Source organism: Vombatus ursinus, unplaced genomic scaffold, assembly GCF_900497805.2.
Source record: "Vombatus ursinus unplaced genomic scaffold, bare-nosed wombat genome assembly UNPS02008996.1, whole genome shotgun sequence".
Taxonomy (NCBI): Eukaryota; Metazoa; Chordata; class Mammalia; order Diprotodontia; family Vombatidae; genus Vombatus; species Vombatus ursinus.
Window position 1 is genome coordinate 822697 of NW_020948774.1, and position 25039 is coordinate 847735.

A 25039-nucleotide genomic window follows, 5' to 3' on the forward strand; every position below is an offset into this window, starting at 1 on the left:
AATTCATTTAAATGAATTCATTAATTCAAATTCATTCATTCAAAATGAATTTTAATTCATTTGATCTATATAACCCTCAAGGGCAACACATACCCTACACTTAGAAACAAACAAACAAACAAAAATCACAGCACAAAAAATAATCACCACTAATATTTATTTGTCTTTTGATTTTGTTTTTGTAGAACCTGCATATGCAGACTGATCTATCCCTTATTTCCACTCTAACAGCACCCTCTGGGGAACAGAAACAAGCATAAAAGTATCAGGACAGTCACAAAATTGTCATGCCACACAGTGAAACCAAAAACCTAGTTGGTAGCATCATATCAGAGAGAGGTATGTCCGGCCATTATGTGAAACAGCTGGGTTAGAGAGCCACTGTGAAGAGAGACCACTTGGGCAGCACAGGACCTCTGGTAAAATAATCCCCTGCTCATTTTCCACACACGTATTTTCTTGGAAGCTCTTGGCAACAGAACCAGGGTCACCTGGAAGGGAAACTGCCTGAAATGAAGCAGAGATGGAGAGCTATCAAAAGTTCAGCATACCACACTACGGATTGTGGGTCACTGGGAGTCCTGCCCAAATAAATAATTCAGACACTCCTGATCTGAGGCTTGCTAAACATAGGGGAAGCAGGGAAATGAAGGCGTTCAGACCATGCTATAGATGGGGCACAGCTGTTCCCTGGGCAAAAGTGATATTATGAACTCACCTCTTAATGGGGGCAGCTGCTTCCAGTAAGCGATGTGAAATTTTGATATATTTGATATTTGATTCCATGCAGTAATCCTGATTTCAGCTCTGATGAGCTAATGATCTGACTATACAGGGAACCATGACTCAGAGATAGCTCCCACATATATTTCATGTTTGTTACTATATAATCTATTTATATGTCATATAAATAAGACAAAATAGCACGTGATAAGACAAAAATATCAGAAAGCAAATCCCAGATCTATACAAAGAATAAGTTCTAAGTGGGTCAGACAGATTCTAGGGTAAATTATCTAAAAATAATAATAATAACTATAAGTCTGCTGAGTCTATAGTAACTAATAATAGGTAGCATTTATATAGTGCTTTAAGGTTTGCAAAGGATTTTGTGTCCTAACATGTGTGATCTCATTTGATTCTTACAACAGCACTGTGAGGTTGCTGCTATTATGATTATCCCCATTTTATAGATGAGGAAATTGAGCCTGAGAAAGGTTAAGTGATTTGCCCAGAGTCATACAGCTATAAGCGTCTAAGGCAGAATTCAAATTCAAGAAGAAGAAGATATAATGTACAACTGAAACAACTTAACCCTAAACTATTTAAATGAGAATTTTAAAAATGGCAACAGGAATTTCACTGACACATGATAATAATCTTATCCAGAAGTTTACTCAATATAAATTAGTTGCTGCCATATAAATTAGTTGCTGCAGAAGTTTACTTAAATTTACTCACATGATAATAATCTTATCCAGAAGTTTACTCAATACAAATTAGTTGCTGCAACAAGAAAACAAAAGGAGCACAGAAAGCATCTTAGTCAACAAACATGACTTGCCAAACAGAAACAGATAGTCATCTAAAGACAATATAGGGTTGAAACAGGCAGGGTGTTGTAGTTTAGTCATTTTCAGTCATATCTGACTCTTTGTGACCCCATTTGGGGTTTTCTTGGCAAAGACACTGGAGTGGTTTGCCTTTTCCTTCTCTAGCTCATTTTACAGATGAGGAAACTGGGGCAAATAGGGTTAAGTGACTTGCCCAGGGTCACACAGCTAGTAAGTGTCTGAGGCCAGATTTGAACTCAGATCTTCCTGCCAGGACCAGTGCTCTGTCCACTGCCCCTAGCTACCTGATAATAGGTGGAGTAGTGCAGATAAAATTGGGCATCTCTATTATTTTACACTTCTCCCTTGGAACCTTGCTTCTAAATCTCCAACCCGAATTTTCAACTGGTAAGGAGATAAGGTTCTCTCTTCATTTTCCATGTCAGTTTCTATACCTTTCAGCACCAAAATGAGTTGAAAGGGTGGAAAGAGAGTGGCTGGGCTTGTGGTTTGTCCTGCTCCTTAGTATACGCACTAGGCATATGAAGCATGCACTTATCTCATATATTCGTATAACTTTAAGATGAGGACCCTTGTACAGTCAGGAAAGCTCTGTACTCTGTGTCATAGCCCAATCTGCAGGACAGTTTATACAAATATAAGTGTTTCCGATTACTTCTTGTTCAGTTGTTTTCAGGCATGTCTGACTCTTTGTGACTCCATTTGGTGTTTTCTTGGCAAAGATTTTAGAATAGTTTGTCATTTCCTTTTCCAGCTCTTTTAACAGATGAGGAAACTGTGGCAAACAGGGTTGAGTGACTTGCCCAGGGTCACACAGCTACTAAGTATTTGAGTCAAATTTGAACTCAGGTCTTTCTGACTCCAGGCCCAGCACTTTATTCACTGTGCCACCTAACTGCCCCCTAGAAACTAGCTGTTTCTGTTTACAGAGAGGACCTAATGTCAGTAAGTCAGTCAACAAACATTTATTAAACTTCTACTATGTATCAGGCACTGTGCTAAGCATTGGGAATACAAAGAAAGACAAAAGACATCCTTGCTCTCAAGGAACTTACAGTCTAACTTAAAAGCAACAATTTAAAAAAATTTTTAAAAACATTTTTATTTAAAATTTTGAATTCCGGGGGCAGCTAGGTGGCACAGTGGATAGAGCACCAGCCCTGAAGTCAGGAGGACCTGAGTTCAAATCTGGCCTCAGACCAAACACTTGACACTTACTATCTGTGTGACCCTGGGCAAGTCACTTAACCCCAACTGCCTAAAAACAAACAAAACAAAAAAAAATTTTTGAATTCCAAATTCTATCAGTCCCTCTCTCTCTCCCTCTCCTCCTCCCACTCCCCGCCTCAGAATGTAAGCAATCAGATATAGGTTATACATGTGCAATTATGTAAAATATTTCCATATGAGTAATTTTGTATAAGAAGACTCAAATAAGAGGAAAAAAATGAAAGAAAGAGAAAAGTAACATGCTTTAGTCTGTATTCAATCCATATCAGTTCTTTCTCTGGAGACAGATAGTATGCTTCATCATTAGTCCTTTGGGATTGTCTTGGATCATTGTATGCTGAGAAGAGCTAAGTCATTCACAATTCTTCATCATACAATGTTGCTGTTACTGTGCACAACGTTCTCCTGGTTCTGTTCACTTCAGTATGCATCAGTTCATGTAAGTCTTTCCAAGTTTTTCTGAAATCCTCCTGCTTGTCATTTCTCACAGCACAATAACATTCCATTACAATCATATACCACAGCTAAAAACAATAATTTTTAAACAAGTTTATACAGGATAAATCAGAGATAATCAACAAAGAGGATCCTGGCATTAAGGGGGATCCAAAAAGGTTTCTGGAAGAAGACAGAATTTCAGGTGGGACTTGAAGGAAGCCAGGGAAGCCAGGAGGTGTAAAATAAAGAATGAGAGCATTCCAGGCATAAGGCACAGCCAGAGAAAAAGAATAGAGTCAGGTGGGGCAGCTAGGTGGCACAGTGAATAGCTCTCTGGCCTTGGAGTCAGGAGGACCTGAGTTCAAATCGGGCCTCAGACACATAATATTTACTAGCTGTGTGACCCTGAGCAAGTCACTTAACCCCGATTGCCTCACCAAAAAGCAAAAAAACAAAAAACCAAAAAAACAGAGTCAGGAGATGGATTGTCTTTCCAAGGAACTGCAAAGAGGCCAGTGTCACTGAATCCAAGAGTATATGGTGTTGAATAAGGTGAAAGAAGCCCAGAAAGGCAAACAGGCCTAGATTATGAAGGCTTTGAATACCAAACAGCATTTCCCCTGCTGACTAGAATTCTTTCTAATTCAAGCATTTTCCATTTCTATTTTATAGTGATCATGAAACAACAGAAAAATTCAACAGCAGAGCAAAACAAAGGTACATAGTTTAAGTTTAAAGGGTTTTAAAAAATTATTTAAAACAAACCAGTTTTAATAGTCATGTTAATGCTGGTGTACCCTTGGAGAAATATCTTCCTCAAACCAATTTCTTTCTCTTTAACTACTCCTCTAAGGATTCCTTTCCAATCTGATCAAAGACAGAAAAAAGATATAGCTCTCTTAATTGCATTAAACAAGGAAGATTTAGCTTGCTCACCATAAAAAAGGACAAATTCTCTCTAATCTTAGTTTCAGGGAATGGCCAATCTTTCCTGAAAACTGATTAAGTCTTCTTTTTAAGAAAAACTGATTAGGTCTTTCATTCAAGTGAGACCAAGAACATTAGACCAGGATTCTTCCTTCTTTAAGAAAAAAATCATCATTTTTAACATTCTTTTTTTTTTTTCAAATTTTGAATTCCAAGTTGTCTCCCTCCCTCCCTCCTGATCCAATGGCAAACAATGTGATATCAATTATACACGAGAGACACTTATTTCCTAATATTTTTATAACACAACTGATGCTGAGTGTTGTGACATGGGTTGGTCATCCCCTCTACTGGGAAGGCTGAGGCTGGAGGATCACTTGATTTGGGGAGTTATGAATTGCAGTGGGGCTAAAGACATCCACACTAAGTTTGGCATCAATATGATGATCCCCTGGGAGGGTGTGGGAGAGCCAGGCTCCCTAAGGAGAGGCAGGCTAACCCCAGGTTGGAAATGAAGCTGGTCAAAGCTGGTGTGCTAATTGACCCTGCCACTGCATGGTTGCTTAGTCCACTCCTAGCGCAGGGGAGACAGGGAAACTGAACTCACAAGAACAAAGACACCACACCTGAATGCCTTAGTGCTACATGCTTCCACAAAAGTGAGGCCCTGACAAAATTCTGGAATATGACAAGCAAAATGTGACTACATATACGCAATATGTAGAGGGACATTTTTGCTTGCTTGCTTATACATATATGTAAATATATGTAACAAGCAAGAAAAAATCACTACATACATACATATATGTATATGTAGCATGTACAGTGATATTCTTACTTGGCTGTAATCCACACATACATTTATATAAGAAAGTAAACAGGGGAGCTCTTTGAATAACTTGATAAGCTTACAGAGACTTTGTATCTCATCAATTGGGGATCAATTGATTGGCATGCACTATTATGGTGACATGTGCAGGTAAGTGACACAGTGGATGGAGTTCTGGGCCCGGAGTCAAGAAGACTCATCTTGCTGAGTTCAAAACTGACCCCAGACACTTCCTAGCTGTGTGACCCTGGGCAAGTCACTTATCCTTGTTTGCCTCAGTTTCCTCACCTGTAAAATGAGCTGGAGGAGGAAATGGCAAACCATTCCAGTGTCCTTGCTAAGAAAGCCCCACATGGGGTCACATAGAGTCAGAAACGATAAAGTTATTTCTTTATGTATTATATACTCAGACAATGTTTACTTACTGTAGCTATTAAGCTAGTGGCTTAAACTCTCAGCGCTCTAGATACCTCTCTAAGACTAAGTTGTAAATGAGTTGCTGACTGGTGTTGTAAAGGTATTTTCCTCATCTGGGAGTTCTCCATACCAAAGAGATCACAAATCTAGTCCTTATCTTTTTACCTGTTATTTAATGTAAAACTGTTTTTATTTGAGATCTCCTTTACGGGAGCATTGCTCTTGTAATCACATTGAGTAGGACTCACAGCTGGTTTAAAGGCTGTTCATTTTATTTGTAATTTGACCCCTACTACACACTGCCCCTTTTTTTCTTGCAGTTCTGATTCCCCGACTCTGATTAGATTTATAATGTGACATCTATTCTTTTTTTTGGGGGGGGGGGGCTAGGCAATGGGGTTAAGTGACTTGCCCAGAGTCACACAGCTAGGAAGTGTTATGTGTCTGAGGCCAGATTTGAACTCAGGTCCTACTGAATCCAGGGCTGGTGCTCTATCCACTGTGCCACCTAGATGCCCTATTTTATTATTCTTTTTTTTTTTTAAATAATGTGACATCTAGGACTGTACTCTCCTCCCTACCTCCACCTCCCAATTGTTTGTTTTTCAGGTTTTATTTATTATTATTTTTTTACATATTTATAAGTCAGTGTATATATGATTGCTCTGATTCTGTTCCCTGTCCCCCTTCCCCACTCTGTTGTGGAATCAGGGAAAACTTGGGTTAAAATCCTGTTCTTGACACTTATTGGCCACATGACCATGGACGAGTCACTTAACCTCAGCCTCAGTTACCTTATCTATCGAGTGGGGATAATTGTGCTTACTTCGTAGGCATGCAAAGAGGCCCAAACGAAATATTGCACAATGAAGTGTTTTGTGGAACAGCTAGGTGGGGCAGCTGGAACTGGAGTCAGGAAGATCTGAGTTCAAATGCAGCCTCAGACATTTACTAGCTGTGTGACCCTGGGTAAGTCACTTAACCCCAATTGTCTCCTCCCCAAAATTATTGTCCACATAAATATTCCCATATTTCTTGATATTCTTCATGTAATTTCCGAGTGCTCTTTATCCTGAGCTGGTTGTATTAGAGTCCAGGAAGATGGAAATCACACAGGAAACAATAATAACAGCTAACGTTTATATCACGCTTTAAAGTTTGCAAAGCACTTTGCAAAATATTATCTCATTTTCACAACAACCTGAGGAGCTTGGTGCCATTTTTTGTTGTTGTTGTTGTTCAGTCATTTCAGCTGTGTCCAACTCTTTGTGACCCCTTTCGGGGTTTTCTTTGCAAAAATACTGGAGTGCTTCGCCATTTCCTTCTCCAGTTAATTTTATAGATGAGGAAACTGAGGCAAACAGGGTGAAGTGACTTGCTCAGAGTCATACAGCTAGTAAGTATCTGAGGCTGGATTTGAACTCAGGTCTTTCTGACTCTAGGCCCAGCTCTCTATCTATTGTGAAACCTAGCTGCCCTAGGTGCCATTACTATCCCCAATTTGCCAATGAGGAAACTGAGATCCATATAGCTTAAGTGACTTGCCCAGGGTCCTAGAGCTAGCAAGTGTCTTAAGGCTGCATTTGAACTCCCATTTTCCTGACTCCAGTTCCAAGGCTGTACCTACTGCCCCACCTCATTGAGCTCACTGAGATGGTTCTGTAGGTTGAGATTTCTCTTGCCTTGCAACATACCGTAAGGCACTCTCCTTCGTTATCTGAGATTCCTTATTGGCAAATATTTGGTGTGGCGCTAGGCACTGAAGACACAAATATGAAAAATGATACTGTACAATCTTGTGTCTGGGAGAGATGTGTGTCATGGACAAAAATAATTAAGATCAAAGGAGGGGAGCAGGTGCTGGAGCTTCTCATTAAGGGCCTGTGCTTCAATGTGTATAGTCTTTGGTCCAGGCCATGCATCAGAACTTTCAAACTGTCCCAACCAGAACTCGTTATCTTTCCGCACAAGTTCCTATAAGCATCAGAGGACGCAAAGATTCCTCAGAGGTATTCAGGTTCCTAATCTCAGTGTCATCATCAATTCCCTGTGCTCCCTCCATATATCTAATATATATAAACATACATAATCTCATATCTATCTACATACATACATATGGGTTCCCTCCTCCTCACCTCACTCAGACAGCACCCTGGTTCAGGCCCTCAATACCTCTTACCTAGAATATTATAACAGTCTCATGTTTGGTCTCCCTGCCTTCTTCCCAATCTAATCTATCCTCCATACATTTATCAAAGAAATTTTCTTAAAGCATAGTTCAGATCGCGTCACACTCCTGCTCAATAAACTACAGTAGCTCCCTATTGACTTGAAGATCAAACATAGGACTCATTTATTTGGCATTTTAAGCTCTTTACAACCTCACTTCTTTCTACCTTTCTAGTCTTACATACCAATACCCTCCTTGCACTTTTCAATCCAGTTATATTGGTTTACTCATTTTTCCATCCATCCATACAATGATCTGCCTCTCATCTCTGTGTGTTTGCATTCCTAGAATGCAATCCCTCCTCATCTTTTTCTCTTAGAATCTCTGATTTCCTTCAAGATTCTGCTCATATATCATAGTCTGTATAAAGCCTTTCCTGATCCCTGGAATATCCACCTCCAGTTGACTGACTGGGCATTTCTTTTTTTTTTTTTTTTAATTTCTCACCACTCCCCTTCCAGTTTCTCTCAGACTGTCTTCTCTCATTGAGCTAGCTCAAAGGTATTCTCCCTGCCTGGGACAGCTAGGAGGCTCTGTGGATAGAGTGTTGGGCCTGGAGTTAGGAAGGAAAGACTTGTGTTCAAATCCGGCCTCAGACATTTATTAGATGTATGATCCCATGTAAGTCATTTAACCTCAGTTTCCTCATCTGTAAAAATGGACATAATAAAAGCACCTACCTCCCTGAGTTGTAAGGATCTAATGAGATAATTGTAAAGTGTTTAGCACAGTGCCTTGCACATTTGTCGTTGTTGTTCAGTCATGTCTGACTTTTTGTGACCCCATATGGGGTTTTCCTAGCAAAGATACTGGAGTGGCTTGCCATTTCCTTCTCCAGCTCATTTTACACATGAGGAAACTGAGGCAAACTGGGTTAAGTGACTTACCCAGGGTAACCCAGCTCGTAAGTGTCTGAGGCCAAATTGAACTCAGGAAGATGAGTCTTCCAGACTCTAGGCCTGGCACTCTAGGCACTATGGCTCCACCTAGCTTCTCACAGGGCACATAGTCAGGGCTATATAAATGTTAGCTATAACTTTAATATCTATATGTATATGTATATTCACCTTCCCTTTGGTCACGACCTCTGCTTCTGCTCCCTCTTCCTCCAGTCTGATCAGCCTCACCTTAGTACAACAATGAACTTGCTTTAGCCTATAGGGCAATGGCTTCTTAGGTCCATGTGGATCTCTTTCTCTATCATTTTAGGGAGCTTTATTAATATAGTTTATTATTAAGAATCACCAGAGCTTCTACATCATACCAAAGCCTGATCACTAGAACAAGGTTAGTCCTCTGACCTACCTAAATTTCTGTGTATTCAAGCTAGCCACAGGTATTTCTCCACTTGTACTCTCTGTACAAAAACAAATATATGGCTCCAAACCAACTCACATCAATTTAGCCTTAGCTAGAGAAAGATAGCTTTCTCTACTAAAAATATCAGGTAAGTAACTTTTAAAAAACAGTAAACTCTGGATTTAAATGTCAGGTTTTTTTGATAAACAAGGGAAAAGGAAAAAAAGGGATTAAAATCTTTCCCCAGCCTCCTGGGTTCTTAAAAGGAGCAATCACAGTCTGAATCTGGTGTTCCACACAGTGGCTATTTGGCTCTAAGCACAGCCCGCCACTGTTGGTGTCCAGTCTCTCTCCTCAGTCTCCATTGTTGTCCCACCCTCCCTCCTCAGGTGCAAAGGAGGACACAGCCTTGTCCACTGCATCCCTGCTCTGCTCCTCTTGAAACTAAAGTCACATCCTAGTCACCTCATCTCGATGCCCTATCTCTACAGATCTGGTCAGAAACAATCAGGCTACATACATGTTATATTTTTACTCACATGAATAAATCCCCCATTAGAATGCAAGCTGTTGAAGGCAGAATTTCACTTTTATCTTTGTATATCCCTCAGTGCTTAGCAAAGTACCTATCACACAGTAGGTGTTTAATAAGTGCTTTTAGATTGACTGACTGATTGAAATAACTCGTGTCTTCTCTCTGTTAATAATTTCCTATTTATCCTGTACATAGCTTGTTTGTACATATTTGTTTGCATGTTGACTCTCCCATTAGATTGTGAGTTGTCATCTCTGCTGTTGTCTTACCTTCTCCCTCCATAGATTTCCCATGGATTGAGAGCCTTCTGACTTGCTTCCCAGCACAAAATCAAGAAAGGTCCATTCTTCAGAGCTTGATGGAGCCCATAAATCAAATCAAGAAGAAGGATTGGCCCTTGGCAGGGTAATAAGCCCCTTTCCCAGTTGCTATATATGACCAGCCTTGAAACTAAAAGGTTGAGGGAGAAGCATGGGGGCAGAGTGGGTGATGCTGCTGCCTTCCACGCTGGGTGTTGGTGAAATGATTCATTCCATGTCAGCCACAGGGAGTGATCTCATTTGAGCTATCCTCATTATCTCAGACAATTCCACCTTGACAAACTGGAACTCTGAGATTCTCCTCTCTGAGTCAATCTCTTGTCCTTCTATCACCTAATTCATTTTGAATTCCTGTGCTAACAGAGGTAATCACAGTAATTGCTGAACTGTTGGGAAATGTACTTTGCAGTCAGTCATTGATTTATTGATCACCTACTTACCATGTGCCAGGTACTGTATTAAATTCTGGAGACACTAAGGAAGGCAAAAGACAGTCCCTGAGCTTGAGGAGGTCACAACCTAACAGAGGAATCAACATACAATCAAGTATACGCAAACAAGCCATATACAGGACAATTAGGAAATAATCAAGAGAGAGAAGACATCAGAGTTAAGAAGGGTTGGGAAGCCAGGAGGTGGAGATGAGGAGGCAGAGCATTCTGGGCATGGGGGACAGCCAAGAGAAAACATCTGGAGACAAGAAAGGGAGTGGTTTGTTTGGGAAACAGCAAGGAAGCCAATGTCACTGTATGGAAGAACACATGGTGGGGAGAGGCATAAAGCACAAGAAAACTGGAAAGTTGAGGGGAGAGGGCTAGGTTATAAAAAGGGCTCTCAATGCCAAACAGAGACTTCTGTATTTGATCCTGGAGGTAACAGGGAGCCTATTCTTCATTTGAATTTATTGAGTAATAAACTCAACAAACAATGGGGTGTATTTATTGGGTAATGTCTATTATGTCCAAACCAAATCAAATCTATGTAATTTTAAAAACAAATGCCTTGACATTGTCCTTTATCCCTTTAAGCCCTACTAATCTCCAGCCCTGCTAATTCTCAAACCCTGCAGCTGGAGAAAGGGACAAAACTATGCTGACTCCAGCCACTACAAATCTTGCTATCTCACTAATGCGGAGCAATCCTACTCATCTGATTGGTTCCTTAATCACACTTAAAACAGCAGCTCCTCCAAACCTCATGTAATCTTTGTTTTGAATGCCTGTATTACTGAAACCACAGATTTTTAAAATGAATTTTTATTCTAAAAATAAAACAGGCATTTCCACATAGTAGAATGAAAAAAGAAGCTTGTACATGAAACTGCAGATCTCTATTATGTGCAGCTTGCTTTTCATTTTAAGTATAAAAGCTTGCTTCTGCTTCTTTCTGGATTTCCTCCTGTTCTTTTCCCTGAATTTAAAACAAACAAAAAAAAGACACCTCAAAGATTCTCTCTCCCTCCCTACCTCCATCTCTATTTGTTCTCCCAACCCACCACTAGGAAAAAAAGAAAAAGAAAGCCCTTGTAACAAATACATATAGTCAAGCAAAACTAATTCCCACATTGGTTGTGCCCACAAATATATGTCTTATTCTACATCTTGAGTCTATTGCTTCTCTGTCAAGAGGGAAGCAAGTTTCATCAGTCCTCTGGAATTGGATTACAGATATTGTTACTATAGCTTTAAGAGCAAATTGAATATTGAGGAAAACAGTTGGTGTGGGTAGCTGGAAGGGGCAGTTACAGAAAGGATTATTGTGAAGGACTTACCCCTATAGAGTCAGGCAGACACGATGGGGGGTGGGGGGTAGGGTGTGCTTATCAGTGAGCCATGAAAATCTATGAAGAATTTGAACTATGCATGCCTTTCCCTATAGGGCCAGGGAGACAGTGTTTTTTTTTTTTTAATAAGGAATTCTTTTATAAAAAAGACAATGGTATTCATACAAAACAATAGTGGTCTTACAATCTGTGTATGAGGATGGGTTTTTTTTAGGATTTTTAAAAATTAATTTTAGTTTTCAACAATAACTTCCATAAGCTTTTGAGCTTTTTCTCCCCCTCCCTCCCTGCCTTCCTCCCCAAGATGGCATGCAATCTGATATAGGTTCTATATATACCTTCCTATTAAACATATTTTCACATTAGTCATGTTGTAAAGAATTAGAACCAACAGGAAGAACCACAAGAATGAGGAAACAAAACAAAATAGAAGGAAAAAAAAAAGCAAATAGTATGCTTTGATCTGCATTCAAACTCTATAGTTCTTTCTCTGGATGTGGACAGCATTTTCCATCATGAGACTTCTGGAGTTGTCTTAGATCCTTACATTGCTGAGAAGAGCCAAGTCTATCAAAGTTAGTCATGACACAATGTGGCTGTTACTGTGTACAACGTTCTCCTGGTTCTGTTCACCTCACTCAGCATCAGTCCATACAAGTCTTTCCAGGTTTTTCTGAAGTCTGCCTGCTCATCATTTCTCATAGCACAATAATATTCCATTACATTCATGTACCACAACTTGTTCAGCCAAAAAAAGGAAATTTGGAAGAGGAGAGGGTTTAGGGAAAAAGGTGACTTGTTTTGGGACATGTTGAGTTTGAAATGTCTATGGGACTTCCAATATAAGATGTCTAAAGGTCAATTGATGATGTAGGGCTATAGTTTAGGAGAGAGACTTGGCCTATATACACATAGACCTGGGAATTATCTGCACAGAGATGAAAATCAAACCTGTGGGACCTGATGAGATCACAAAGTTAGTATAAAATGGAGGAGGTCAGAAGAGAACGTTGGGGACATATGCCTTATTAGCACCATTAGAGGCACTTGAGAATCTCTCCTTTGCTCTAATCCTAAGAGTGTTTTTGGCTGAAGTGGAGAACATTAGAATAAAATGAAGAATAAAAACAAGAAACACCAACAAAAATTTACAACTGATCTGTAGACAAATTCATCACCATGTATGGTAGATTATTTTGGGGGTCACTCTGCAATAGTTATAGGGTAAGAGGCCAGAAGCAAGGAATGCGTGACTCCTAGGCATTAAGTAATTTGGCCTCAGATGGAGGTGTGGGATTGGTAAAGGGATCTGAGTTATGGAGAAAGTAGAAGGGTTTGGTGCTGGGCTGGCTGAGAAAGGAGAAAAGGAAGCATTAATGATTGACCCAAATCTATAACCTGGAATCAGGAGGACAGAAGTCTTACAAGTTGAGACAAGAAAGTTGAGAATGCATAAGATTTGGAGTGAGAAAGCTACTTTTACTATAATTTTTGAAGCAGGTGGCAAGACATTTAGTTGGGAGAGATGGAGACCTATTCAGTGGATAGGGAGCAAGAGAATGATGTAACCTGCCATATATTTACTGAGAATTCCATCCTCCCCTTCTGTTAGCCCTTAACTAATGTCAGGGAAGCCATTAGAGGAAATTTGGAGGGAAACTAGCAAAATTAAGTAGTTCTAGTATAATCAGGTATAGAAACAAAAGTCTGGGAAAAAAAAACTCAAAATAGCAGAGATCCATCTGAAAAGAGGTCCCTCTCACCTGCTTTCCATTTTGGTGATCAGGCCCTTAATTAACTATTAACTTTATTAAGTTAATTAATTAACTATTCATTATTTTTATGTATTTTTAACATTAAATTTTATTTTATTCTCAAAAGATCTGCCTTTTCTCCCTTCGCAACTTCCCCTCTCCCCCAGCATACACACAATTATAAAGCAAGAAAAACAAAACCCTGGTTACAAAGATGTATAGTCCAAAACAAATTGCGTCATTGGCCATGTCGAAAGGTCTCTCTCAATCTGTACTCTGAGTCTATCACGTCTTTATCAGGAGGTAGGCAGCCTGTTTCATCGAGAACCCTCTGGAACTGTGTTGGTCAATGTGTTTATCAGAATTAACAGCCATTAACTGCCTGCTTTTGGCCGTAGTCCCAAGGAGCAGCCTGGGACAAAGCACAGAGGGCAGCGGCCCCTTGTGCTGAATCTTGGCTCTGCTTCTTATATGACCTCGATGAAGTCTCTGAACATCTCTGGGCCTCAGTTTCCTCATCAGTAAAATGAGGAAGCTGATCTTATAGTGGCTGACTACGAAGATCCCTTCAAGCTCTAAAATCCTGCTATCCCCTACCTTCCAGTATACTAAGCATGTTGTAGGAATTCGGGAAGAATAAACAACCTAGATAAGTAACTAGCCTCAGTCCAGAATTCTGGGCTTGCGACTGGATTTCAGCTGCCACAGCTAGTGCTACAAGTGTTATTATTGTTCAGTTGTTTCCAACTGTCTGTGACCCCGTTTAGGGTTTTCTTGGTAAAGATAATGGAGTAGTCTGCCATTTGCTTCTCCAGCTCATTGTACAGATGAGGAATGGAGGCAAACAGGGTTATGTGACTCGACCAGCATCACACAACTAGTACACATGTGGTAAGGTAAAGGATAAGATGTGCTCCTCCCCCAGCCCTGCTCTCTTGGGCCTTTGTCATCCACATAACACTGTTTCTAGCACCAAATAAAAAATAAAAGCCAAGTCAGAATGTGATGTTGTCAAGTTTCACTGTTCAGGGTGCTAGATATAAATTACAAATAGTCAATCAAACAAGCATTTCTTAAGAGCCAGTCACACCCAACCTTGGCAGCCGTCCAGAATTTTACCTTCCACAAGCCCAGTATCAATGTGATACAAAAATACAATCATCACCCCTGTCTAATCGGTGTTTTAGGGTTAGACTCCTGCTGTTCCTAGGAAACATCTTGGCAGGTAAATGCACAGGAAGCTCTGTCTTTGGGCCCCAGTACCCATCAGGTCTCTTGGCACCAGGCAAGCAGAGCCATAGCATAAACTGTGGGAATGGAGCCAGGGACCACTCCAGAGTTTGTGCGTGCAAAAAAGGTTCTGGTTTGGCAGCCCGATTCTGAGTGCTATCACTGTGTTGTTGTTCAGACACACAAAAGTAATTTTCTGGTTCCCAAGGTGCAGTTTTTGGGGGAAAGGGGAGGCTAAGTAGGCTTAAGTTCTGCCCCTAGCAGGAAGAGTCATCCCCTTTATTCCTGGACACCAGCATCAAGTACCAGAAATCCCCAGGGTTCTTCTTTGGCTTCCCCTCAGATCAGCTAACAGGCTGTCTTTGCTCTAGCTGTTGCTGCTTGTGTTTCTTGAGCTCCCGGTAGGCCTGCACAACACGCTCTCTCTCCTCGGCCACAATCCGCTGTCGAGCCAGCGAGACGGCTCGGGGTTGGGGGGCATTGCTAGAGGTCAGGAGGCTCGTAAGCAACAGCGACTTCTTGCCGAGCTGAGGAAAAGAGGGCAGTAAGGACAGAAAGTTGGGGCCCAGGGGAGAGGTGAGGCTTCCCTTGGGCCTGTTCTTAGCACTAAGATCAGTACCAGTACTTGTGTGATCAGCTCACAGCCCCATCAGGGCTGAGATATACCTTCTACCCAGACCAGGACAGGAGAAGAAGTCTCCTCTGCTCCCAGGCACACTGCCCAGGTGCTACCCAGAAGCCCCCCCAAATCAACCTTCACTGGAAGGGTGATGGAGAAGGTTATTTCAAGCTCTTATGACCCAATGACACATTCACCCTCACTGAGCTCATTAGATATCTGACCAGACCCCCCCACCCAAGCCCCATATTACCTTGTCACTGTTTGTGCTCTTCCTTGGTTTTGCTGTTAATTCTGGGGGCTGAAGGACAACCTCACCAAATTTCACAGAATCTACAATGGGAAGAGGAGGTTTGAGAATGACTTATTATAGGATGCTGGCTACATAGCCAAACCACTCACAACTCACCTCTCCCTGTCCCCTCTTTAATCAAGAACCACTCACAACCATGCTCTACCTTCCCTGACAAAAATAACCCCAGAGAAAGAATTCGATTTCTGGTTCAAATTGTACCACATGTGGCTAGGGCTACAGGTACAGAACCAGACACAAAGTGCTGCCCTTGGAGTCAGGTGAAACCTGAGTCTGAATTTCACGCCGGACCCTCACTATGTGACCCATTCTGAGCCCCTAGCCACAGAAAAAAGGAAAGTGCTATTGAATAGATCAAATGAGATAATGTATATAAAGGGCTCTGCAAACATCATGACATGCTATACATGTCAGCTGTGATTACATTTATTATTGAAAGTTTCTACAAGTAGCATGGCTGAAACCGCTGGATGCTAGCTAACCTGTCTCTGATCTGTACGTCCTCAGAAATTCCTAAAATGCAGCTATCTCTTCCGGTGCATGTTTCCAAAAGCAGGGGATTGGGAGATTTTAAATTCCAGGCAGGACTACCTTGAAATAGTTCTTTTTCCAAGCCAGCTATTGCCTTTTCCTCTTTCTGATGTCGAACTTTATCCAAACGCCGTCTCTGGAACCTAAAAAGCCAAATATAGCTCATTTTTAAAAAAATATTTTCCAGGATGCTGAAATGATATCTGTATCACTCACACATATACACATCTCACAGCAATTATTGTTGTTGTTCAGTTGTTTCAGTCATGTCTGACTCTTCGTGACCTCATTTGGGGTTTTCTTAGCAAAGATACTGGAATGGTTTTTCATTTCCTTCTCCAGCTCATTTTACAGATGAGGAAACTGAGGCAAACAGGCTTAAGAGACTTGCCCAGGGCTATACAACTAGTAAGTGTCTGAGGCCAGATTTGAACTCAGAAGATGAGTCTTCCTGGTTCCCAACCCGGGATTCTATCCACTCTGCCAACTATCTAGAAGTTAATAACTGTAAGGTGAAACCTGAAACAGAGATGGACAGCCTGAAAAAAGTGGGTCAAAGGGAACAGGAGGACTAACCTCTCAGGAAACTTCCAATAGGTCCTAGAATAGAATCAAGAAAAACCATCGGACTGTAGTGACAAAAGAGCTCAGATGCAACCTTAATCAGCATCCACCAAAAGCATTAATCCCATCTGCAGCAGCCCCACCGAGGGCTACCCAGATTGCCCTAGTGACGGGGGCTCCACTCCCTAAGGAAGCTCACTCCATTTCTGGATAGCATTAATAATAAGAAAGTTTGTCCAAACACTGTCCTGAAAACAGCCTTCCTGTAATTTCTACCCACTGATCTTGGTTCAGACCCCCAAGAACCAATCAAATCCAAGTCTAACATTTCTACATAACAATCTCATCATATATTTGAAGTCTTCTAATCATCTCAAAATAGTTCTTTTCTTTTCTAGGCTAACCATCTCCCTGAACTTCAAATGATTCTTCTGTGGCTCAATTCTGAGACCCTTCACTATCCTGGGTGTTTTCCTTTGGAAAATGTGGCACCCAGAATGGGACACAATAACCCAGATGTGGTAGGGATAGGGATGATTTACATTTATTAATGTCACTTAAGAGACAGCTAGGTGGCACAGTGCCAGATTGGGAGTCAGGAAGACTTTAGTTCAAATCTGACCTCAAACAAGTAGTAGCTATGTGACCCTGGGAAAGTCACTTAACCTCTGCTTCCCTCAGTTTCCTCAACTGTAAAATGAGGATAATAATACCCTGAAGGTTGTTTTGAGGATCAAATGATAGCTTCACATCAATTTGCAAATTTGTAAAGTGCTTAGCACAGTGCCTGGCCCATAGGAGGTGCTTAACAAAGGCCTGTTTCCATCTTTCCTTCTAAGATAACCTTAGCTTTTTTTTTTTTGTCAGCCACAATACATTGCTGATTCAAACTGAACTTACAGCCCACTGAAACCCTACGATCTTTTTTACACGAAAAATATGAAAAATTTCTAGTCACATTTTCCTCTACCTCATACTTGAGCTTTTGAACGAATAGACTTTATATTTATATGCTTTATATTTATTTTCATCTATGTGGATCCTGACTCCATTCAACATAACTGCTATCTCCCAGTTTTTTGGTCAACCGAAAATTTTAGAAAGAACCCAAATGCCTAATAAATGTTCAGTAAAGGTGAATTTATGCCATTAATAGTTATAGAAATCCAACTACGCCATCCTTCTAATGAAGCCTGAGTTGGTGGGGCTCCAGGACAAAGTCTCACAATGTTTAAATTTTAGATACTGGCACACCAACAAGGAAAGAAAAACAGCCATACCTAGAAAGAAAACCAGCTATAACTACAGTAGGGTAAAGGAAAGAAACTATAGGAACAACGGAGTTCACAAATAGCCTGCAAGGAACCTTTTATTCTGGCTATCTTCCCCATAGGACACTTTGTGGCCATGAATGGACTGCATGGGGTTCCCCAAACTCAGCACTCCACCGTTCCAATTCTTGGCACAGACTATCTATCCCATTAGGCAGGTAGGTGGCTCATTGGATAGCAAGCTGGGCCTGGAGTTGGGAAGACTTGAGTTCAAAACCAGCCTCAGATACTTCATGGCTATGTGACCTTGGACAATTCACTTAACCACTACCGACTTCAATTTGTTCATCTGTAAAATGGGCAAAATAATGGCACCTACTTCAGAAGGTTCTTGTGAGGATAAAATGAGATATTTGTAAAGCTCTTTACAAACCTTAAAACATTATATAAATGCTAGCAATCATCATCGACATCTAGACTTCCCCCAAGGCGTGGCTCATGTTCTACCTCTCACCAAAAGTAGGTACCATTTCCTGCTTGTTCTCTCCTTCCCCAGTTAATCACATATATATTTACATGTTTGTGTGTGCTATCCTCCAGTGGAATTTAAGCTTCTTGAAAGCAGAGCTATTTATTTTTGTCTCTGTAGCTCCCCAGTGCCGAGCACAGTATTCTGCATACAGCAGGTACTTAAAATAAATGCTTGTTGTATTGGACTGGTCCTTGCCACGCAACTGACCACTCACAGTATCCTGTACTGTCTGCTGGTATCTCACGGTTCACTTCTTGTTTCCTCAACTAGATTGCAAACTCCTTAAGCGCAGGAAATTTAATTACGCCGTACCTAGCCTAGTACAGATGTTAAAAAATCTGTTTACCAATTTGACAGAAACTGGAAACTTGCTTCTCCAGGCCTGCCTTGGGGTTATCTGGGGGTTTCTGTCGCCATCTGCTGGTGAATCGCCATCATTGACACCAGCCAATGAAATCTTGGGGCCTAATTAGTGCTCTGAAGTCTAGAAGCCTCTCAAGTCCCTCCGCCCTGACATGTTTGGGGATAGTAACACCCTCAAGCTGGAGGTCTAAGCAAATCCTCACCACATTCCAACCAAACCCAACTCACTCTTTCTTCCGCTGAGATTTCTCTTTCTTTGGCTGAGAAGGTCCTGCCTTCTCAGGTTTCCGTTCCTCCTGGTTCTCACTGAGGAAGATCACGTGCTGGGCCTCTTGTTCCATTCGGTGGACATAGGCTTTGTCCGACTCCTTTTTCCCCTGCTTGAACTTGGGAACTGGGATGTCTGACAGAGATCCCATTGCTTCCTTCTCAAACTTCTGCCTGAATGCCACTTGGACTAGGAAAACAGCCAGAACGTAAAGTTTTGTAACTGAAAGTGACCTGAGGAATCGTTCATTCATTTTATGGAGGAGGATGAGACCCAGAGTGGTAAAGATCACAGAGCTTATTAGTAGCAGAAGTGGGCCAAGAACCCAAGCCTCCTGACTCTCATACTCTTTACAACATACAGGCTTCAGGAAGCTCAGAAATGAGGGAGAAGAGGTTTATTTAAGAGAGTACAGGCAGAAGAAAGCCTTTTCGGCCTTAATCAATATAATCTATTCTAAAATTAGACTTCCCATAAAGCAAGGGTTCTTAATCTTGTGTGTGTGTGTGTGTGTGTGTGTGTGTGTGTGTGTGTGTGTGTGTATGATGGACCCGTTTGGCAGCCTGATGAATCCTATGGACACCATCTCAGAATATTTCTAAATGCATAAAGTGTAAAGGATTACAAAAGATTACAGGGATTACAAAAGAAATCAATTATACTGAAATACTGTCCCCTACCCCTAAAAAAAAAAGTTCAGAATTCTCATTTGGGGGGAGGGGAAGTAAGGGGAGAAGAAGAGATGTTCCATTTTTAAACAAGCCTAATTCAAAGCAAAATGGTCTTAAATAAGCCTTGTTTCCCGATCACAGATTTACAGCTGGAAGACCATTAAGTCCAAACTCTCATTTATCTTAACTCCCCTTCCCCCATCTCCTCCACTCCCCATGTATGCTAGGTTCCAGCTAGCCTAAACTACCCACTTACCTGGGTTTACTCAGGTCTATATACCTCTGCTTACGTTGTTTTTCCTTCCTGACTTTCTGCTGACTAAAACACCAAGCATCTACCAAGACTCAGCTCACATTCCACCTAATCCACACTCCCTTCCTGCCCCCAACCCAATGTTATCTCCTTCAGCACCTCTGCAACACTGACAGGTAGCGAGTTCAGCCCGGTGCTACAGTACAGGTGAGGGTGGTTATTTGGGAACTCCAGATCAACTGAGTCCCCCAGTCAAGTTAGATGACATTAAAAGACGCAGAAAGATGCAAAGGGCAGGTAAGAGACTACAAGATGTAAGGATTTAACCTTCGGCTGATCCAGAGTAGCCCATCAGCATATGAAAATATTAGAAAATGCAGAAGACGATTGGAAGAGACCCCTGGGCATGGATTGCTTTGGTGGTTTTCCTCCCTGGACAGAGTGGAGAAGACTGTCAACTCTAAAGAAAGTGTTGACACTTCATCTTTTCCTTTATTTCTACTAAAAAATGCAGCAAGGGGTAGGGAAAGGGAATTCTCTCTTCTCCATCCCCACCTCCCATTTGGCACTGTAGTTTTGGCAGAGTCCAGAGGCAGATCAGAGCTGGTAAGGGTAATCTGGGTTTGGCAGGCAAGACTTTGCTTCAGAGAGGCAAGATTCCTGCTGGTTCTAGAGTATAGGTTCTACTTCTTTCCTAGAGCACACAGCAAACAATACCCTAGGCCAGGATTTAAGCTGAAGCTGAAGTTAAAGACTACTTTAGTAGACTACTGCCAATTTTCAGAGCCACAAGCCCTGCCTAGGAAGCAACCAGACAACTCACTACGGAGAAACGCTTCAACCCAAAAGAAACAGCTGGGGACCATCACGAGAAGGTGGGGTGGGGAAGAAGGAGAGATACATCCCTAGAGGTATAAGTTACCTTGAACACGTCTCCAGCGTGCATGCCTCTCCACTCAAGAGATTTATGAGTGTCAAGGCAAGTAGGTGTGGAGGTGAGGAGGGAACACTGGACTTGGGGTCAGGAAGACCCAAGTTCAAATCCACTCTCAGACACTTATACGTATGCTAAATAGCTGTGCAACCTCAAGGCAAGTGACTTAACCTTTTCAGTCTTAGTTTCCTCATCTGTAAAAAGAGGGAAAATAATAGCACTTACCTCTCAAGGGTTGTTAAGAAGACACAATGACTTAATATTTGCAAAGAGTTTTGCAAATCTTAAAATGCTATATAAATGCTAGCTATTATTGACTCTGACACTGAGTTTCTGATTTGGGGACAGACATTTTGTTGATATTTATTGTGCCATTTCACAAAATGCCTTTACTTTGGGGTTGTGTCCACCAGCTGCCTATCAAAAGGTAAACACATCCACTGTGGTTTATGAACTATACAGGAGCATAGAGTCACTAAGTACTTTAAACTGAGGGTCTTAATCTTCTGAGTCTAAGCTATAAGTTCGAGTTAGGGGAAAAAAAAGAGGGATCCCCTAGATCATAATGTAATTTGTGTAACTGTTTTAATTCTCCTACTAGATCACGAACTCCATGAAGAAAGAATCTGTGTTTTCATTCCTCTCAATATCCCCCACACAGAGTAAGTACTCATCAATGCTGAATTGACTGGAGATGAATTAAAGATGTGTTGACAGTGAGAGTGGAATCAGGAATCCAGAAGTCCTGGGTTAAAATTCTGTCTGTCTGAGGCCTGCATATGTGTAGACACGGACAAGTAGCTTAACCTCTCAGTGCCCCTAGGAGGACTCCCTAAGTGCTGAATAACAGAGGACGTATTGATGTGCACAAGAGCAGAGAATTCTACACAAAGAATTCCCTGAAGCAATGAAATCACAAGTCCAGAACCCACAAAGAAGGTTCTAGCTACTCCACAGCATGTCCTACCTGCTTTTCTTTTCTTTTTGCTGATATGTCTTTTCATCTCCTGACGGCTCTTCATAATTTCCCGAAGTCGGAAAGGAATCTCTTGATCATCCAAGTTCTTGGGCTTAGAGTTTACTTTCTTCTTCTTCTCTTTTCTGGAAAGAAAAAAAAACAACACAGAGATGTGTTAGCACCTTCTGAACACCTTCCACTCCAAGCTGGTGGTTATACTGATAACTCTTGTATTAGTACCCTGGGTGGGGGCTGATCATTTACCCATAACTGCTGTAGCCTAAACTGAATTCTCATGGATCTAATGACAATCAGATTAATAACCACCTCATTCATTTCCTATAGGGAAGTCAAGGCCCCAGATCATATTAAATTAATAGAATTTTTGAGCTCAAAGAGATCTTGATGCCCCAGGCCCAAAGTATGTCATGAGAGAGATGATATCCCAGTATCTCCAAAGGGTGTGTGTGAGGGACTGTCTGATGTTGGCAGCTACCAGGTTGGGTGCTGTGGCAAGGGTAGGGTAAGATCTGGGTATTTTGGAAGTCGAGGCAGGGGCTGTGGTAGGCAGAGTCGTGGTGAACTGGGATGGGCTGGATATGGAGAAGCCCTGAGGCAATGGGCAGTGCTTTGTGAGATAAGCTAGGTGCAAGGAAATAGCCGGAGCTTGAGCTCCTGAGGCAAGGGGCGGTGCCACGTGGGAGCTGGACGGCAGAGGACTGAGTTCCCTTTGCTTAGTCCCCTCCCTATATGCAACGTCATCCCCAGACGCCTCTTGTGACCTTCCTGACTTCCTGGGTCCCTTTGTGCAGCACTGACCCAGACCCCTCCTCCCAGTGTCTGAGTCTGACTTCCTAGGTCACGTACTCTTGTCTATGCGCCAATCCCAGATGCCTCCTCCCTGTATCCGGTCCTAGCCTCCTATGTCACTCCCTCCCCCTTGGTGTGCTAAACTCAGACAGCCCCTTTCGGTATCTGACCCTACAATCATAGGCTAGTAAGCGGGCTGGGGAGGAGGGGCTAGGTAGGTATTTAGGAACGAGCGTGGTCAGAACACACACGCACTCTCTCCTGGCTCCTGCCCTGTTGCTCTGCCTTGCTGCTTGGGCTTGCTATGATGGCTTGCTGTGTTGGCCTCTGAATAAAGCTCTGGTGTTGGCGCCTCCCGATGGCTTGTCTCTGTGTGGTTATCCGGCAGAGGACCGAAGACTCGAGTGTGAGTAAGACTCTGGTAGTGTGCTCCTTATAGGAGGAGCGGGTACCGGCGTGCGGCCGGCAGAAGGTCAGCGTGCGGCCAGTATAGGTGTGTGTGTGTATGTTTTATATAGTATATTAGTAAAGTGTGTGTGTGTTTTATACAGTATATTAGTATGACAGGGTTGGGAAATCTGCAGTCTCGAGGCCACATGTGGCCCTCTAGGTCCTCAAGTTCAGCCCTTTGACTGAATCCAAACTTCACAGAACAAATCCTCTAGGATCTTACCTCTCTGCCACTTTCTACCTTACGCAAGTCACTTAGCCTCCCTAGGCCTCAGTTTCCTTATTTGTAAAAAGGCAGGGGGGTGGATTAGATGAGTTCTGAGGTACCTTCCAGCTCTAGATTTATGATGGAGATAATCTACTATAAAGTCTTCATTTTATAGGTATGGAAACAGGCTGAGAAAAGTGGCCCAGTCAAAGTCATACCACTAGTCTGGGGCAAGCTCAGCCTCAAACCCTGGTCTCCCAGCTCACCTCTTTCAACTGTACCAAACTGCCTCTAATTTGAGACTTGTAAACCATTTACTATTACAGGTTGCTAAATAAGGATGATATGTTGTAGATGCCAAATTACTATCCATTACAGTGTAATCTCAGCATTTCAGGGGAACTTGTTCTCTCTTCTTACCTCTCTCACTTCTTTCCCTCTCACTAGATAAGTTGTAACCAATTTTCACAATGCCCCCGGCGCGAAGTACTCTAAGTGTGCTTGAAAACCAAGGAGACCCAAGCAGATCTGAGGGAGGAAGTACAAAAATACTTTGTGGACCTTAAATTACCATACAATAAACACTAATGATCATAACTGACACTTTAAGGTTTGAAATATGTTTAACACACATCTCATGTAAACCTGACAACAGACCTGTTGGAACTGATATATCATTCTCACTTTGGTGGTGTTCAGTCATTTTTTCAGTCGTGTCTGATTCTGCACAACCCCCAACCCCATTTAGGGTTTTCTTGGTAAAAATACTGGAGTGGTTTGCCTTTTCCTTCTCCAGCTCATTTTACAGATGAGGAAACTGAGGCAAACAGGGTAAAGTGACTTGCCCAGCGTCACACAACTAGTGAGTGTCTGAGGCCAGATTTTAACTCAAGAAGAATCTTCCTGACTCCAGGCCCAGCACTCTATACACTGTGCTACCCAACTACCCCATATAAATTGGTACATAATAATAATAATAGCTAATGTTTATATAGAATTTACTATGTGCTGGGCACTGTATTATCTCATTTGATCTTCACAACAATCCTGGGAAGTAGGTGCTGTTATTGTCCCAATTTTACAGATGAGGAAACTGAGGCAAACAGGGTTAAGTGACTTGCCCAGGGTCACACCTAGGAAGTGTCTGAGGCCAGATTTAAATTCATGAGAAGGTGTCTTCCTGACTCCAGGCCAAGCACTCTATCCACTGTGTTACCTAGGTGCCCCTTTCTCATTTTACAGATGAGGAAACTGAGGCTTAGCGATTAAGAGCCTTGCTCAGTTACCGTCATTATTTTTTATCCATTTCTCGAGACGGTGATAACACTAATAGTCATCACTATTGTTTTTACTATTAATTAATTATGTTACTTGTGTTGTTGAATTAACGTATATTAATTAACATGACACTCGGGAAATTCGTGAAGTTGGCTGGGGGGGCGAGGGTGACCTAGCCCGAGTCGTACCTCGCCTGTCCCGGCTGCGGCGTTGGAGGCTGCTTCCCTTGTTCCTGCTGCCTCTGCTGCCTCCGCGGAGGCCGGAAGGCGGACCCCGCGGGCCCCGGGGCTCCGGGGCCCCCAAGCCGGGCTTTCGCCATCTTCCAGCGCACTCGCCCCGACGTGCCCGGACTTCCGCCCTCCGCTCCGGCCCATCCCAGCCCCGCCCCCTGCCTTCCTTGTCCCACCTCCTCCCCGCGGCCATTGGTCAGCGGAGCCAGGGTCGGGGGCC

At 42.2% G+C, this 25039-nt stretch overlaps 2 protein-coding genes across 2 annotated transcripts in view; both read right to left on the reverse strand.

The window, feature by feature from the left end:
• The window catches only part of HGS (hepatocyte growth factor-regulated tyrosine kinase substrate), a 60043-nt gene extending 50097 nt beyond the window's left edge, over positions 1–9946 (reverse strand). Inside the window, exon 1 of the mRNA XM_027850088.1 lies at positions 9749–9946. Within this exon, the coding sequence (XP_027705889.1) occupies positions 9749–9761 (13 nt within the window). The 5' untranslated portion in view covers positions 9762–9946. The remainder of the gene's footprint in view (positions 1–9748) is intronic.
• A 4197-nt stretch (positions 9947–14143) lies between these two features.
• CCDC137 (coiled-coil domain containing 137) lies at positions 14144–24908 on the reverse strand. Its single transcript, XM_027850282.1, has 6 exons — positions 24778–24908; positions 21853–21986; positions 18988–19216; positions 16090–16172; positions 15439–15518; positions 14144–15093 (listed from the first exon to the last, which is right to left on the reverse strand). Exons 1-6 carry the CDS (start codon positions 24906–24908, stop codon positions 14911–14913), a joined length of 840 nt encoding a protein of 279 aa, XP_027706083.1. The 3' UTR covers positions 14144–14910.
• Positions 24909–25039: the final 131 nt, after the last annotated feature.

Coding starts and splice junctions, on each gene's coding strand:
- CCDC137 (XM_027850282.1), bottom strand. CDS start 24,908: ATGGCGAAAGCCCGGCTTGGGGGCCCCGGAGCCCCGGGGCCCGCGGGG. Junction 16,173..18,987: donor AAATCTCAGCGGAAGAAAGA/GTGAGTTGGGTT, acceptor TTGGCTTTTTAG/GTTCCAGAGACGGCGTTTGG. Junction 15,094..15,438: donor AGAGCACAAACAGTGACAAG/GTAATATGGGGC, acceptor TCTTTTCCTCAG/CTCGGCAAGAAGTCGCTGTT.